We start from the raw sequence: 18249 nt of genomic DNA, 5'->3' as shown, positions 1-18249 counted from the left end.
AAAAAGAAATGAGAGAAAAGAATCCTATTTCTCATGGGGTATTCTCTCTCTGAGAGTACCTGCTGCATCTTTATATTGCAATATTTTTTTTCTTTATTAATTATTTTTTTTGCATTTATTCTAGACTGGTAAATACTTTTACCTTGGCTCCTTTGGCTTGCTACCACAGTTCCCAAAATGATACTCTCCACTCCACTCTGGGGAAATAAATAACCTCACTTCTTAGAAGAAAGAAGACACATTCTCACGTTTTACCTTCCAGGACAATCCTGTCTCGCCTTCTCTTATACAAACGGAACAGAAATGCCAACATCGGAATGAGAATAAGCAGAAAGAGCACGGCCAATCCTCCTGGCAACACAGCATGGCGAGGATGGAAGCTTGGAGTGTCTGGAAACAGAAACTGTAGTGAGTATTGGCTATCAGGAGACAGGCCCAAGATTCTGTGCACATTTGTCCACACTCAGGTCAAAATGGGTTGCCCTTTGGAGAGTACCAAAGCTCTTCAATTTACTATCTAAATCAAAGAGTCAAACAGGGGCTCCACAAAAATACCAAGGAATGCTTACCCTTCATAGAGAAAGCTTTGGTCTTTCCCCCAGGAGGCTGCCTGGGTGAAGATACACCCAGTGCTAGTCTCACTTTAAAGGAGGCACATACATGTGAAGATTAGCCAGAGGTTAAGCCTTGGAACTTCCCAAAGTGATTTCTGAGGCTTTCCAGAAGGGAACGAAGGAGCTGGTTACCTGTACATGGCTGCTGGACAGTGACAGAGTCAGAACTGTTGCTGACAGGGTTCTGGGCTGTACATGTGTAGGTCAGTTTTTGGTCCATGGGGGAGTGGACGATTTGAAGGACATTGCTTTTCTCTCCAAAGGGACTCCAGCTATATGTGACATCCTTTTCTTCCTTTTCCACAGAGCATGTCAGTGTGATATTACAGGTATTGTTCAAAGATGATATCAAACTCTGTGTAATTTTTGGTGTTTTAAGTCGACCTATAAGGGGAAAACATATGAGCCTACAGTGAGCTGAAACCAGCAACTAAAAGCTTGTGACAATCAGTTGTTAGCTTTTTAGAAGTTTGTATAATAGATGTTAACACAACATTAAATAAGTCATGAAAACAAATAAATTATATTAAAATTATTTTTGATATTTTATTATACTACATGGTGCTGGTAGTGATACACACACACACACACACACACATATATATACATATATATATATATATATATATATATATATATATATATATATATATATATATAATCATCCATGTAATGGTGAGTGATTGCATACTTTCAACCTTATGGATCTTAAAATTAGCCATAGCAGAAGGTTGTCTTTTTTTTAAAGAGTTGTTTCCCTATATTTGTTTATTTTCCCGTCATTCACATTAAGTAATCAAGGGCTTTTTTCTTTGCTGAGATTACAATAAGTCATGAAATTCCATCATTTCTCCTTTTCCTCCCTCCAAACCTTTCCACACAGGCTTCCTTTTTCAAATTTATGGCCTTTTTCCCATTAATTGTTGTTGGACACACACACACACACACACACACACACACACACACACACACACACATTCTTATACACATATCTATTTTTTCATTTTTCCATTTTATTGAAAATGGATTATTTTCTCATATAGTATATCCTGAGACAAAAAGGCAGTGAATCTAGAGGACAGGGAAGGGAAGGGGGAGGAAGGAGCTGAAAGGAGTAGAGAGAGGAACCTCATCATGGCAGAAGTTCTTATACCACGTACATTTGGAGATGTTGTAACTTTGAGCTTGATTTATTCTTTTGGACATTGAGGCTCTACACTTGTGCAAGCAATGAAGGGAAGGTTTCTGAAACAGATGAAACTGAAGAGTGTATCACATTTGTAGCCACTACACTGTGAATATAGAGCAAAATCTTGTACTGATCCAGAATCTGTAAAAAATAACTTTGCCTCAGTAAGGAAGCTATTCATTCATGAGAATGAATGCCAGTAACCCATGCATTTAGGAGAGTGATGCAGAAAGATTATGAATTTAAGGCCAGCCTGGGATACCTACTGAAAGCATTCAACAACCAAAAGAGACTTAATCTATAAATTACAAGCATCAAAGGTGTGGTGGTTTGAATTAAAATGGCTCCTACAGGCTCATAGGGTTTGAATGGTTAGTCACCAGGACTTGGAAGAACCGTGGGAAACGATTAGCATTAGGAGGTGTGGCTGTGTTGGAGGAATTGTGACACTGGAGGTGGGCTTAGAGGTTTCAAAACGCCCAAAGTAAGCCCAGAATTTCTCTCTGCTTCTTGGCCTGCCGAGTAGGATGTAGCACTCAGCTATTGCTCCAGTCAAACAAACAACAGTCTGTAAGTCATTCTAATAAATCCTCTGCTACACAGAGAGATTCATTCTATAAACTTAGTTATTCTAGACTCTAGAGTCCAGAGAACCCTGACTAATACAGATTTAGGTACCAGAAGTGGATCTTGAGCAACCAAAGTATAAGAATCAATCTTTTAAGTATCTGGAATTTTCTACTTAGCCAACACCTATACGTACTTAAGCCTCTCTAGTTATTGAAGCCTCCTCTTGGAGCTTAGCATGTACTAAATGCCAATGGCATTAACTATGAATGTAAGGAGACAAATACATTAGATTATTCTAATTCTCCAATTGTGATTGGCAATGGGCATGGTGACTCTATAAAAATTTGACAGTTTGTGGAAATTTGAGGAAACTGATGGAACTGGTTGGGTTCTCTTAGCATCTCTGGATAAACTGACAAAGGAGAAGGAATGAGATCTGTGATAAAATTAACCAGCTACCAGCATCTCAGAATATAGTGAAGGGCAGCAATGAACTGAGTCATAAAGTTGACCAGCTTCAGATGCACATGAACAGTCTAAAGGGTGATAGTGTGCCCTGCAAAAGAATCTCCTCTCCAGCAGCCAAAGAGCTCAAGTTGTGGAAAATCGAACCAAAGGTGTCTTATAAGGTGGTTGAAGGTCAGCAAAAATTCAGCTTGCAGCCTTGAAGAGTGTACTCCGTCTTGTTCATTATTTGGAGACTTCAGTAGGATCATCTTCACATAGCTTAAGAAGTTTCCACTGCGGTAGATTTCTACACCAATCCTCAAAGGCCCTGCAGCTCTAGCTGATTCTCCACTAATTCTTTCAACCACATCTCCCCTCCTCTGCCACGTCTCATTCCAATCTCCTCAACTCCCAGTCCACCCACAAAATTTATACTATTTGCTCCTCCTAGGGAGATCTATGTGTCCTCTCTAGTCCTTTTCTCCATACCTAACTTCTCCAACTCTTCTGACTGTAGCTTGGTTATTATTTTTAAAAATTTACTAATATTCACATATAAGCAAATATATAACATATTTATCTTTTTTGGATAAATCTCACTTAGGATAATTTGTTCTGGTTTCATCCATTTACTTGAAATTTCATGATGTGATATTTTAAACAGGTGGGTAATACTTCATTCTATAAATTCACCACAGTCTCTTTATCCATTCTATTATTGGGGGACATCTAAGCTGTTTCCAGTTTCTGGCTGTTATGAATAGAGTAGCAGTGAACAAGGTTGAGCAAGTGTCCTTCTGCTATATAAAGTCTCCTTTGGGTATATGTCCAAGAGTGGTATAGGTGGACCTTAAGGTAGATAGAGTCCCAACTTTGTGAGGAGCCACCATATTATCATAGTGGCTGTACAAGTTTGCACTCCCATCAACAGTGGAGGAGTGTTCCCTTATTCCACATCCTTGCCAGTGTGACCTTGTGTTGTTGATTTTAGATATTCTGACAGGTGTAAGATGGATTCTCAGAATAATCTTGGCTTTCTTTTCCCTGATGGCTAAGAATGGTGAACATTTCTTTAAGTGTTTTTCAGCCATTTGGGTTTTTTCTATTGAAAATTCACTGTTTAGATCTGTGCCATGTTTTTTAATTGGATTATTTGGGTTTTTGATATCTGATTTTTTTTTGTGTCCTTTACATACTTTAGATTAGTCTTCTACCAGATATAGAGTTGGTAAAACCAAACAAAGCAAAACAAAGCAAAACAAAACAAAACAATCAAGAATCAGAATGATGATGGGGCAAGATATGATTGGCTGAAGATTCAGGGGCTTCGGATTGGTTCAACACTGTGTATAAGCTTATGCACTGGGCAGTAAATTCAGATCTGCACTCTGATGCTGATCTCTAGAGTCTGATTCCTGGGATTTGTCACATGACTCCATCGACTCTCATCCCCATCCTCAGCCCTGTTCCCACGCTGTAGGATGAACATAGTAAAAACTGATCATCCTACCAAAAGCAATCTACAAAATCAATACAGTCCCATTCTGTAGGCTGCTACTTTGAATGACAGTGTTCTTTGCCTTACAGAAACTTTTCAGTTTCATGAGGTCCCATTTATTAAATCAGTGTATCTGATTTTATGTTAAGGTCTTTGATCTACTTGAGCTTGAGTTTTGTGCAGGGTGATAAGTATAGATCTATCTGTATGCCTCTACATGCAGACATCCGTTTGACCAGTACTTTTGTTGAAGATACTGTCTTTTTTTCTAGTGTATATTTATAGCTTCTTTATCCACACTTCTGTAGATTTATGTGTGGGTCTTCACTTTGATTCCACTGATCAATATGTTTGTTTTCCATGCCAAGACTGTGCTGTTTTACTCTGTGGTATGATGTGATATCAGGAATGGTGAGACCTCCAGCAGTTCTTTTATTGTTCAGGACTGTTTTGGTTATCCTGGGGTCTTTGTTTTTCTACATGAAGCCTAGATCCTTTCAAGATCTGTGAAGAGTTGTGTTGGGTTTTGGTAAGGACTGTATTGATTTTGTAGAATGCTTTTGGTAGGATGATCAGTTTTTACTATGTTCATCCTACAGCGTGGGAACAGGGCTGAGGATGGGGATGAGAGTCGATGGAGTCATGTGACAAATCCCAGGAATCAGACTCTAGAGATCAGCATCAGAGTGCAGATCTGAATTTATTGCCAAGTGCATAAGCTTATACACAGTGTTGAACCAATCCGAAGCCCCTGAATCTTCAGCCAATCATATCTTGCCCCATCATCACCATGCCCCAATGAAAACCTTGCCCCAATGAAAACCCTGCCTGATAAGGCAATTCAGAAGGAGTGGGTGAGTATCATCACCTTTTAGGACTTCCATGAAGATTGGAGATGGAGATAGCCACTGCCCTGGCCTCTTCTTTTTTGCTGTCTCACTGGTGTTCCGGGAGCCATCTTAGATCTAATGTCGCATACAGCAAATTCTCTGAGAACTCACAGGAGTCTGTGGCGCCTCACTCTTCATCCCACTTTTTCCTTAACAAGGTTGACGTCCTCATCCCTCAAAGGTCTCCCTTCTGGTTTTATTTGAAGGCTAAAGACTTCCAAGAGGAGCAACGTGGCGCGCAACTGTTGAGCCTTGATATTTCGAGGGACAGCGAATGTTCCATTTGTTCCTGACACAGACCTGTTGCTAAGTGTCCGTTGAGGTTTCCCACTGGAGGACAGTAGAAGCAAAGCATATTGACCACTACCTGCCTGATGAGCCTTGACCCAATTGGAGAAGTCCATGGTAACGACCTGAGTCAGTATTATGAAATCCTCTAGGCATATAGTTTGTTAGACAAAAACCTACTATCCCTGGGACCAGGTTAAATGACCCATTAAATGGAAGTGCTAAGGTAGAGTTGATGGGGAATTGATTCTCTCCTATTGCTGGATTGTTACTATGTTAGGCAACGGGGAATCCCAACTAACAGAAAGAAAATGGGCAGATTCCTAATGGCAGTCCACAAGAGTGGCTGGGCATGTGCCTCAGAATTAGCTGTTATGATAGTACACATCAGTAGAAAAAGGGTAGATGGTCCTGCCTCTGGTCCTTCTGAAGACATTCTCTGCCCCTAGTTTACAAGAGTCTTGTGAATTGCTCAGGTTACTGAGGTGGTTGGCTGGGGTATCTTCCCTGCCAGTATTGACAGTGTAGGGACTCTCTCCTCTTCCTTGTCTGACTCACTCAGTGAGAGGTTCTCCAAGGCTGTCCTCCATGGCTCTATTGGCTCCATCTGGACCATCAGTGGTGCAGGGCTTAATGGATCTATCAGAAACCCAAATGGGCTTATCTGTTCTTTCTGAAAAACACAAACAAACCCTCGCCCTATGGTTAGCAGAGGGGCTGGACTCTTTCAGGTGTTGTTTATAGGGTCTCTCCAATAGACCAAGGGCAAAGAAGTTATTCTTGGCAGCATAGCCTCCCAACAGTGTTTATATGCTGGAGAGATACCCTATTTGTCAAAATTTTAAAAATTCATAGTAAATAATTATTCTATTAATTTATCCCGGGATCGACTCCCCATACCCCCCTCTCTAACTTTTTTTTTTTGAGAGGAGTGGGCCCACTTAATGATAGCTTGACTTTGAGGGTTATGGGGAATTCCAGTCCAGTGAGAGCTATCTCAGTCACACAAAGGGCTGTAGAAATATTTGATCCACAAACAGGGTAATAGTGGCTGAAGACTAAGCCAAATGAATCCAATATATTGTTTTGTCAGGGGGCTGGAGGAGCATTCTGGTCCATGTGGGGATCCCATGTGGGGAAGACACTTCTAAAGATGTGTCAAGTCAGTGAAGGAGAGCATCAGTAAAATACATGGCTCCTTGGAACCCTCTGCCAACAGCACTAGCTTTACCTCAGAGACAGTCCAGGGCCTTGCTGCGCTGTTCTGCTCCTTGGGGCTGAACCCAGTCTGGTTCGATTATGACGAATAGCAATGGTTCATAATATTTTAGGAGTTTGTTTCCCCTTTACTGGTAGGGCTGGGGGTTTCCCTGCTGGAACTTTTAAAGGTTGCTGTCCCTGGTGGGTTTTGATTGGCAGTCCTTGGCCCAATGGGAAACCCTTTTTGCATTTAGGGCAAACTGAAGGACATCTTTTCTCTTTCTTTTCCTGCACTTTATTCAGGCATTGCCTGGCAAAATGTCCCTGGCCTCCACAGCTCCAACAAACATTTTTCTCTTCCTCTTTTACCTTTAGGTGCAGAGCTAAGGTGGCTACTAGGCTTTCTGAATTTCTATAACGATTACCTATGTCTCAGGTCAGGTTGATCCAGTCCTCTATTTCCCTACTTCAGACAGGGGCAATAGCCCCTCAGTAATAACCCTCCCAGACAAACTCCTTAGCTAAAGCTTCCATGGTCACATGATGATTTATGTGAAGGTCAACAGCCTTGTGGACCCGATATGCAAAATCTGCAAAATGTTCCTTGGGTTTTTGCTTCAGCCTGCTAAGTGGTGCTGTATGTAGCATCTTCTGTAACTTTCCTGACTGCCTGCACAGCACACAGGCCAACATGATCAAAGTAATTTGGTGGTCCCTGCATTTGATCAGTGGGAGAGATATAATTGCCCTCTCCCTGCAGAGCTTCAGATAGGATGGCCACTTGTCTAGCTAAGTTATCCTGTTCAAGAGTCTCAGCCTCATCATAAAATCCCACCTTCTGTTATAGAAATTGACCCCCAGTAATATAGATCTGATAATAGTCGCCCAGTCTCGTAGGGTATTCAGAGCTGTGGTCATGGATTCAAACATCTGCTCCTCAAAGCCGGAATGTAGCCCATTTTTAGTAGCTGCCTTGCTACATTTTTTTCAGCATCTCCATAAAGTAAGGTTTCTCTGTAGGGGATCATTTCCCACAGAAAGATGGAAGAACACTGGTTGAGGTGCCACTGCTGAGGGATTTAGCTTAGCTTCATGAAGAGGAAGCACTGGAGAGGAATACTGAATGCTCCTTTGCTGTCCTTCTCTCCCACAGGGATTGAAAGCAGGTAGCAGAACTGGCCAAGCAGAGCCATTTTTTCATGTGTTTGAAACCTGTGTATTCCTATCAGTTGCATGCTGAGGGTTTGGCGGTGGTGACCCACTCCCCCACCTCCTTCCGCACTCCCTCCCACTTTCATTTTCAAGATTTATCAGATGAGAATAAAACAGAGCCGTGCCTTTATCTACAGGGATGACAAGATCTGCTGGCTCAGCAGTCTTCTTATCTATGGAGGCAACTGTGCCATCTGAGCTTTTCTTAGGTGCTGTTGGGAGTCATCCCTGAAACTTGTCAACAAAGCAGACAGAGGTTGCAGATCTAGTGCAGAACCATGAAGGCAGCTTAAGATGGATGCGACTATTGGGAAGAAGTACGGAGGCAGCTCTTTTTCCAACTCCTTTGCCCGTGCCAGTGCCACTACCCGTTCTCAGGTATGCTCATCTCAAATGTGGCCAGCTAATATCCATGTACATAAGTCCAGAATTTTCTTATAAAAGGTACTGAGTTTCTTTTCAGAACATCTCAGCTGCCTACTCTCCAAGATCCCTTTTAAAACCTTCAATTGACTATGCTTTCTCTGAGTATTGCCCATTTTGTTTGGAGAGATCTACTTAGCCACTCTTTGTTGCACAGGACATTTAGGGGTCCCTGTTCAGGCATCAGATGTAGAAACAGAACCGAGGATAGGGGTTGAGGCAACCGAGTCACATGATGAATCCCAGGAACCAGACTCTAGAGATCAGAATCAGGGTGCAGACCTGAGTTTATAGCTCAGTGAATAAGCTTATATACAGTGTTTGAGCAGATCCCAAGCCCCCAAATCCTTGGCCAATAGTAAGTATCTTGCCACACTGTCACCATGCCCTAATTAAAGCCCTACCTGATGAGCTAATTCAGGAGAGGTGGGTTGGGAAGGGGTTAGGACTTCTGTGAAGATGGGGGAAGCAGTCACCATCCTGGTCTCAGTTCCTTTTTGCTGCCTTATGGTGTTCCGGGAGCCATTTTAGATCTAATGTGGTGTATGGCTGATCAGGACTCTTAAAGGAGCTGCAGGAGCCTGTGGCTCTCCATCCCACTCTTTCCTTTACAAGGCTGACCTCCACATTCCCCACATTACAGATCCATGAGCATCTAATGAGATGATCGTGTGTGTGTGTGTGTGTGTGTGTGTGTGTGTGTGTGTTTATTTCAGTTTGTTAATATGGTGAATTTCATTGACTGATTTTTGTACATTGAACCATCCTTGCATCTCTGGGATGAAGCCTTTTTGATCATGGTGGATGATCTTTTTGATGTGTTCTTGGATTCTGTTTGTATTTTATTGAGTATTTTTGTGTCTATGTTCATGAGGGAAATTGATTTGTAATTCTCTTTCTTTGATGGATCTTTGCATGATTTGATATCAGTGTGACTGTGGTCTCGAAAAATGAATTTGGCAGTTGTAGTCTCCCCTCCCCCAGCCTGAAACCTGCTTGCTCGGGGTGGAGCTTCCTGCTCATTCGTTCTGCCATGCCCACTGCTGGAACCCGAGGAGCCACACACGTGCACCTTTCTACTGGACCCGAGATTATTCGGCGGGAATCGGGTCCCCTCCCCCTTCCTTCATAACTAGTGTCGCAACAATAAAATTTGAGCCTTGATCAGAGTAACTGTCTTGGCTACATTCTTTTCTCTCGCCACCTAGCCCCTCTTCTCTTCCAGGTTTCCAAAATGCCTTTCCAGGCTAGAACCCAGGTTGTGGTCTGCTGGCCGGACACAACAATTGGCGAACCAACGTGGGACTGAGAAACGGCAAAGGATTTTTGGAAGAGACGCTGCTGGTTCGGAGCTCCATAAAATAAAGGATAAGGGAAATTCATACCGGAGAAGGTATGGGCTAAGCTGAGACAGCATTAAACCCGAGCGCTGGTTCACTTAGGTTCAGCAGTGAGGAGCTGGGTATCAGGCGGTAGGCCGTAGCTCTCCGAAGCTACATGAGGTGTGAGAAAAGAAAGGGTTTATTAAAAGGAATAGGCGGATTGCCCCAGTTAATAAAAAATGCATCATAAGGGAGGAAAATGTCCCAAAAAGCAGAGAGAAATATCTCTCTGGGCCTTATAGCAGGAGTACTCTGTTCCCTTTTGTGTCTTGTCTAATGTCCGGTGCACCAATCTGTTCTCGTGTTCAATTCATGTATGTTCGTGTCCAGTCTGTATGAATGAATGTTCTATGTTTTGTGTTGGATAATAAAGATGGTATAAAAAACTTTATCTGCAAAGCCGAGAGCTGCCACGTGTTTCAGCCAGGAATCAGACACGTGGCGAGAGGGCCCCTGCTGGAAAAACTGTTCGTTTTAGGAAATAAGGGCGAGTGCACAGCCTCTAAGTTTCAGAGTAAAAAAGCTAATAAATGGTTCATGATTAATGTGTTTGACAATGGTAAAGTGTTTTTTATTTTATGATTGTAGCTACAAAAATTATTATTCTCTGATTGGTCTAAATGTAACTGCTTCATTTGGTTCTTTTTTATTGGTAATGTGCTCTGAGTGTTTTCACAATCAGCTCATAAGTTGTTGGTTAAGATTAATAATTGTTACATTGCTACAGATGGTTAGTGTTAAATTTGATAACTCAAGTTTAGAGTCCTTCCGACACATGGCATAAAGCAGGCCAAGTGGCTGGGTCTCTAAAGATATTTCTAGTTTAGGTAATAATTAATGTGGTTCGTATCCTAAATAGTAAAATTTAAAATAAGATTTAAAGCAATGTCTCTTTATTAAAGCATTAAAGCTTGCTTTAATAGGTATTCATAGGTATTAATTGACATCCAAACTTCGTAATATGATAGTAATGCTTCTAATATTGATTTTAAAGATAATAAATTGTTTTAAACTTGGGTTTTGCTTTCCCAAGGTTATAGGTATTATCCTAACCTTGCACAAAAAACTTAAAAATTATGGTTAAAACTGCTATTGTTCCATTGACTGCAGCTTGCAGTTTGATTTCAAATTTAAGATCTTTAATTCACCTGTATACTGTAATTAAGATAATTACAAGAGTAATCATCTTATGAGAGCGCTCATACAGCTCACTTCATACAAAACTGTGACAGAGTTATCTAGTTATGTTTGTCTTTGTAAATAGATTAGACAAACAGTTTGGTTATAGTTGCTGCCTGGCAGGAAACTGCAGTACGGGCAATTTTTTCACAACACTAAAGTTGTGAAGAACGTTTTAACTGTAAGTCATCTTAAGAAAGAGTATCATAAATTAGAGGCGTAGACAGTTATATTGTTTCTCTAGAATCTGTCCTTATTACAGGAGGGCCAAGATGCTCAGATTAAAAGGTATTTTACGTTTGAGTCAATGCAGGGCTCTGGGCAGCCCCAGAGCAGCTTGTGGCCTTTCTTTTGTTTTGCAAACAGTGCCTGAGAAAGATTTTTCCCTGTGTTCAAAAGAAATTCTTTTTAACAGTGTTACAGATCTATTCAGATGTTTAAAATAATGCTTAAATTCAAAGAGTTTTGCTTCTAGTGAACTGTAATCACTAGAAAATTTTGCCTCTAGGTATGGCTAATGTAACTTTACATTATGTAAGAAAAAATTTTATTGTTTCTGCTTCTATACAAGAAACCAAGAGTTTTAATCTTTCAGTGTATATTGTTTCTTAAGTGAAAAGTATTTTATTAACTAATGCTTCTTAAAGTTTACCTTAAATCCTTGCTCTCACCCAAAAGATTCAGAGACAATATCCTTTTATTACTTAGGGTTTTAGTTTACTACAAAAGTTTCTACAAAAAATAAAGCTTTTATAATTGTTATTAATTGGTAATTAAAATTGGTTGTGCCCAAAACAATTCTTTGGCCAAAAAGAAAACATTATTGTAAAGTCATTTTTCTCATCCTCCCAGCCAATCGTTGGCCCATGTGGGCCCAACTAGCTTCTGTGGGGCGGAGTCTTAAGACACAGTTTCCCCTGTTCCAGCACAAATAATCTAGTTGTGTGCTGTAGATGGTGTTTTAAAATGCTGAACAATCAAACCTTAATTTGTATATTAATAGTCAATGCCATATCTCTGAGCTCGCAATTGCTTAAATTGTTCATCCCTCAGATACTATTAATTCTCAAATTTACAATTGCTTATGCATATTTCTAGTTAATAAATAAATTATGCTCATGTGACTCTTAATAACTTTGCAAGCCTTCTAGTTACAACTGCTCCTTAAGAAAATTGATTGAAAGTGCAATTAGTCACTGCCCTTTACAGCCAAGTATTTAAAATGTTTTGTCAACTAGTTATTAATTCAAAAGTTTAGGTATTGTAAAATTTTAAAACTTTAACTTCTTAAAAGACAAAAAAGAGAGAAATTGTATCCCCGTGCATGCTATTTAGTGCATTCCCATGCACACTATTAAAGTCTTACCTTTATTTTCAAAATCTAATATTTTAATGTCAAAGAGTTTAATAAATGCTTTATAGTATCTTAAAGGGATCTACTTATTGGCTTATAGATTGATCCTAAAACAGCTACCTTATTAGAAAAGGGAAAAACAGGTTTTCTCCACAGAACGCTGCAGAAGCATATTAGTAAATTCGTGTGACGAGCTGGTAGGTAAGTTGACTCATGTCCTGATTGAATTGACTAAAAAACTAAATTAAATTCATGTTTTAGATCCATCCTTACTTGTCATTTTTCCAGTTTAGACTAGCTTCTAGCCTTTTAACTTTATGGCAATAGTACATCAGAGACTGTATATTCAGACTTAGTAAAATTAGTCATTTAATAGAGTCATAATGATTTTTCTCTTTTCTTCAGTGTGACCAGCCATTCTAACTCAATCTCAGACTGGTCTAATATTCAGTCCAATGTTAGAGATTCCTATATTCTAAATTACCTAGCAAAGTTAATTCAGAGCACATCCCCCACTTCCCCTAGATCCCTAACCTCAGAAGGATTGCTGGCCTTACAGCTAGTGGAAAAAGCTATTAAAGAGCAATTGGTCACTTAATACATTGGTAAAATAGAAGGACCCCCTGACTAACGAATAGAAGGGTCCAGATCCAGTTCTAATTTGCGGTAGGGACTCAGTTTGTGTTTTTTCACGAGATGAAGATAGAGCGCAGTGGCTGCCAGATAAATTAATTTGTTAGATGAACACAGATTCTAAATCTTCTAAAGTATCACCTTGAGGACTAAAATTCCTCTTTTGCTTAAAAGTCAGCTTGAGGACTCAGGCTCCGAAAAAAGCTACTCTCTGAGCCAGCTCCCGACAGGAGGCCGGAGACTAGCCTCAGCTTTACAATTTGCATTTAAATAAAGTACCTAGAGTTCCCCAAAAGAAGTTCTGCTTTCCTACTTTCTCACTGTCCGAGATTTTGTCTTTCTTTTTTTTTTTTCCATTTTTTATTAGGTATTTAACTCATTTACATTTCCAATGCTATACCAAAAGTCCCCCATATCCACCCACCCCCACTCCCCTGCCCACCCACTCCCCCTTTTTGGCCCTGGTGTTCCCCTGTACTGGGGCATATAAAGTTTGCAAGTCCAATGGGCCTCTCTTTCCAGTGATGGCCGACTAGGCCATCTTTTGATATATATGCAGCTAGAGTCAAGAGCTCCGGGGTACTGGTTAGCTCATAATGTTGTTCCACCTATAGGGTTGCAGATCCCTTTAGCTCCTTGGCTACTTTCTCTAGCTCCTCCATTGGGAGCCCTATGATCCATCCATTAGCTGACTGTGAGCATCCACTTCTGTGTTTGCTGGGCCCCGGCATAGTCTCACAAGAGACAGCTACATCTGCGTCCTTTCAATAAAATCTTGCTAGTGTATGCAATGGTGTCAGCGTTTGGATGCTGATTATGGGGTGGATCCCTGGATATGGCAGTCTCTACATGGTCCATCCTTTCATCTCAGCTCCAAACTCCGTCTCTGTAACTCCTTCCATGGGTGTTTTGTTCCCAAATCTAAGGAGGGGCATAGTGTCCACACTTCAGTCTTCATTCTTCTTGAGTTTCATGTGTTTAGCAAATTATATCTTATATCTTGGGTATCCTAGGTTTGGGGCTAATATCCACTTATCAGTGAATACATATTGTGTGAGTTTCTTTGTGAATGTGTTACCTCACTCAGGATGATGCCCTCCAGGTCCATCCATTTGGCTAGGAATTTCATAAATTCATTCTTTTTAATAGCTGAGTAGTACTCCATTGTGTAGATGTACCACATTTTCTGTATCCATTCCTCTGTTAGCATTTTCAACAATTGGTGCTGGCACAACTGGTTGTTATCGTGTAGAAGAATGCGAATCGATCCATACTTATCTCCTTGTACTAAGGTCAAATCTAAGTGGATCAAGGAACTTCACATAAAACCAGAGACACTGAAACTTATAGAGGAGAAAGTGGGGAAAAGCCTTGAAGATATGGGCACAGGGGAAAAATTCCTGAACAGAACAGCAATGGCTTGTGCTGTAAGATCGAGAATTGACAAATGGGACCTAATGAAACTCCAAAGTTTCTGCAAGGCAAAAGACACCGTCAATAAGACAAAAAGACCACCAACAGATTGGGAAAGGATCTTTACCTATCCTAAATCAGATAGGGGACTAATATCCAACATATATAAAGAACTCAAGAAGGTGGACTTCAGAAAATCAAATAACCCCATTAAAAAATGGGGCTCAGAACTGAACAAAGAATTCTCACCTGAGGAATACCGAATGGCAGAGAAGCACTTGAAAAAATGTTCAACATCCTTAATCATCAGGGAAATGCAAATCAAAACAACCCTGAGATTCCACCTCACACCAGTCAGAATGGCTAAGATCAAAAATTCAGGTGACAGCAGATGCTGGCGAGGATGTGGAGAAAGAGGAACACTCCTCCATTGTTGGTGGGAGTGCAGGCTCGTACAACCACTCTGGAAATCAGTCTGGCGGTTCCTCAGAAAACTGGACATAGTACTACCGGAGGATCCAGCAATACCTCTCCTGGGCATATATCCAGAAGATGCCCCAACAGGTAAGAAGGACACATGCTCCACTATGTTCATAGCAGCCTTATTTATAATAGCCAGAAGCTGGAAAGAACCTAGATGCCCCTCAACAGAGGAATGGATTTTGTCTTTCAAGCAGGTAAATCAACACTCTCGAAGCGGACCAGCGGATGTGCATCCCCGCCCCCCTAGAGCACACAGGTGGCTGCTGTTATCTCCTTTCCAAGGACATTTCCAGCATGTGGCTTTCAGTCTGAGTTAAAAATTAGGTTTACCAAGAGGGCTAGAAAAGTAGATATTTCTATATTAATAAAGATTGGTTTTTATTTTGATAGACAGGCTTAGTCCCTTAGCTGACCTCTGGCTTTTCACCCTTGCTGTTACTGCAAGGTGTCCTTAGCTCAATAGGCTGTGGAAAAAACAGGGATGAGGAGGAACGACTTCCAGCTCCTATTTTAGCCACAAATCGTGGTGTTACTAACGACATAATTCTTGCTTAGGCTTTGCTAATTCTGAGGTTGATAATTCTCCTTTAGGAGCTGCACAGCACTCAGAACTGTGCATACTGGTTTGTGATTGTACAAATTCAGTATGGGCATCGCTTGGTGCAGAGGTACTGCAAGGAAAGGTCCGGCTTGACCATTTCTGAGTTTCCTGTGAGATAAACCCGGTTTAAAAGAGGTTGGTATCATATTTTGGTTAAAAATAAAAAATATTTTCCGGCTCTACCTCGCCTCCCCAAAAGGTACCGAGAGCCACATGTGTGGGTCTTAAATACCCACGGGAGGAATCGGGTCCATGTCCACCCAAGCCAAGGTTAAAAGCCCACTCATCTACGGATGAGAAAATCATTTGATCACCTCAGTTAAGCGTTGCCTTATTTAACTTAATTAATAGGGGGGAGAGAGATTGGAGACGTACTATTGAAAGGGCAAGCCCTTCACTGCCTCCCACCCAAATAAAAAAGCCAATTGGCCTTGTACTACAAGAGCCGGTCGAACTCCTTCTCCCTGTTTCCCACCTATCATCCAAAAAAGCGGAGAAATATCAACTTAGTGTTATTATAGTGTATTTCACATTTGTTCAGTCAAACTTAGCCAGAGTTCCAACGCCCTACTTAAAATTCAACTAGAAAGTTACCTACCAAGTACTAATTAGCATTATAAAGTCAGAGCCTACAGCTCCAGGCCTTTCAGTTAGTTGTTTACTAGAAAGGACAGTCTTAAGCCAGATACAGTTTACCATAAGAAAAGTTAAAGAATCCCAGTGAAGCAAGTTTTTTCTTTAGCCCTAGATTCCAGGCAGAACTATTGAGCATAGATAATTTTTCCCCCCTCAGGCCAGCTTTTTCTTTTTTTAAAATTTTGTTAATAAAAGGGAGGAGATGTAGTCTCCCCTCCCCCAGCCTGAAACCTGCTTGCTCGGGGTGGAGCTTCCTGCTCATTCGTTCTGCCACGCCCACTGCTGGAACCTGAGGAGCCACACACGTGCACCTTTCTACTGGACCCGAGATTATTCGGCGGGAATCGGGTCCCCTCCCCCTTCCTTCATAACTAGTGTCGCAACAATAAAATTTGAGCCTTGATCAGAGTAACTGTCTTGGCTACATTCTTTTCTCTCGCCACCTAGCCCCTCTTCTCTTCCAGGTTTCCAAAATGCCTTTCCAGGCTAGAACCCAGGTTGTGGTCTGCTGGCCGGACACAACAGGCAGTAATCCTCCTATTTCTATTTTGTAGGATAATTTGAGGATTATTGATTTTAACTCTTATTTGAAAATCTGGTAGATTTCTAGAACTGTTTTTGTTGTTGTTGTTGTTTTGGTTGGGAGACTTTTAATGGCTACTTCTATTTCACCGCCAAGTTATAAATCTGTTTAAATTTTTTATCTGATCTTGATTTAACTTTGGTAACTAGTATCCATCAAGAAAATTACCCTTAAATTTTCCAGTTTAGTGAAGTATAGGTTTTTAAGTATGTTCTTTTGAGTCTCTGAATTTCCTTGGTATCTCTCCTTATGTCCTCCATTTCCTTTCTGATTTTGTTAATTTGGATATTCACTCTTTGCCTTTTAGTTAGTTTGGGTAAGTGCTTCTCTGTCTCGTTGATTTTCTCAAAGAACCAACTCTGTTTTATTGATTCGTTGTATTGTTTTTTTTTGTTTCAATTTTATTGATTTCTGCCCGAGTTTGATCATTTATTGGCATCTACTCCTTTTGTGTGTGATTACTTCTTTATGTTCTAGTGCTTTCAGGTGTGCTGTTAAGTTGCTTGTTGCTATTATGGGATCTCTCAAAACATTTTCTTTTTTCTTTTTTAATTTAAGCACGTAGTTCTATGAACTTGCCTCTTGGAGACATTTTCTTTGTGTCCCATAAGTTTGGGTATGTATTCATATTCACTGAATTCTAGGAAGTCTTTGATTTCTTTTTAAATTTCTGTCTCTACATATTTTCTGTTCAGTTGAGAGTTCTTCAGTTTTCACGCGTGTATAAGCTTTCTGATGCTTCTGTTGGTGTTGCTATCCAGCTTTAATCCACAGCGTACTGATAGGATGCAGGGAGGTATTTCAATGTTCTTGTATCTACTGAGACTTGCTTTGTGTCTGAGTATGTGGACAATTTTGAAGAAAGATTCCACGAAATGCAGAGAATGTATATTCTTGTTGCTCTGTTAAGGTTGAAGTCTGATGTTATGGGAAAACCCTGAGCTCAGCGCAATAAGGCAGACTCCCTTTATCAGCAGGGCTTCTCCTTCTCCGACCTTGTCTGGGGAGTTTGAAACCCCCATACCTCTAGAATGTCATGTAGCCATGGTTAGATTACAGGTTCAGCTTCTTTTCTCTCAATAAGAACCTATTCAAGAACCATCTGAGATGCCTGGAGTGCCTCCCCATGTTAATGAGGCATCTCAGTACCACAACCTTCAGCCAATGACCTTTGCCCACCCTGGATATCCCTACCCCTATACCCCAAACTATATAACCATGTATTCACCCCAATAAACTTGATCTGTCTTCCCCAAGCTGGTCCTGGAATGGTATCATTTCCATTTGTATTCATGGGGGTGTCTGAAACTCTAATCTTTGACTCTGCTCTCTTTGTCCTTATGGGCCAGTAGCCAGTGACCCTAGGGAGAAGGGATGTCCATATATTGTTTTGTGTTTGAGTGAAATACTGTATTAATATCTGTTAGGTCCAGTTGGTTTATAATGTTTGTTAGTGCTAGCATTTCTCCATTGGTTTTTGGCTGGCTGACAGTGGGGATTTGAAATCTCCCATTATCAATATTTGAGGTTCAGTATGTGATTTAAGTTGTAGTAGTGTTTCTTGTACAAACCTGGATGCCCTTGTGTCTTGGGCATAGATATTAACAATTGAAATATCCTCTTGGTGGATTTTTTTCCTTTGATGAATATATAG

General features: G+C 40.7%; 1 protein-coding gene and 1 long non-coding RNA gene across 5 annotated transcripts in view; one reads left to right on the top strand and one right to left on the bottom strand.

Moving 5' to 3' along the window:
• Cd84 (CD84 antigen) overlaps positions 1–18249 on the bottom strand; it is a 51022-nt gene that overhangs the window by 17024 nt on the left and 15749 nt on the right. For 2 of the 4 annotated variants that reach the window (NM_013489.3, NM_001289470.1), the window contains 2 exon segments: positions 256–390; positions 747–998. In NM_013489.3, coding sequence (NP_038517.1) covers positions 256–390; positions 747–998 — 387 coding nt within the window. 4 annotated transcript variants of the gene reach the window in all.
• Gm51686 lies at positions 327–9345 on the top strand. The gene is made up of 4 exons (XR_003948198.1): positions 327–408; positions 5415–5613; positions 8118–8286; positions 9262–9345. It is a non-coding gene; the product is annotated as a predicted gene, 51686 (long non-coding RNA).

This window comes from Mus musculus, chromosome 1 (assembly GCF_000001635.26).
Source record: "Mus musculus strain C57BL/6J chromosome 1, GRCm38.p6 C57BL/6J".
Lineage (NCBI taxonomy): Eukaryota > Metazoa > Chordata > Mammalia > Rodentia > Muridae > Mus > Mus musculus.
Note: the sequence above shows the minus strand (reverse complement) of the source record. Positions and strands in the feature narration are given on the sequence as shown.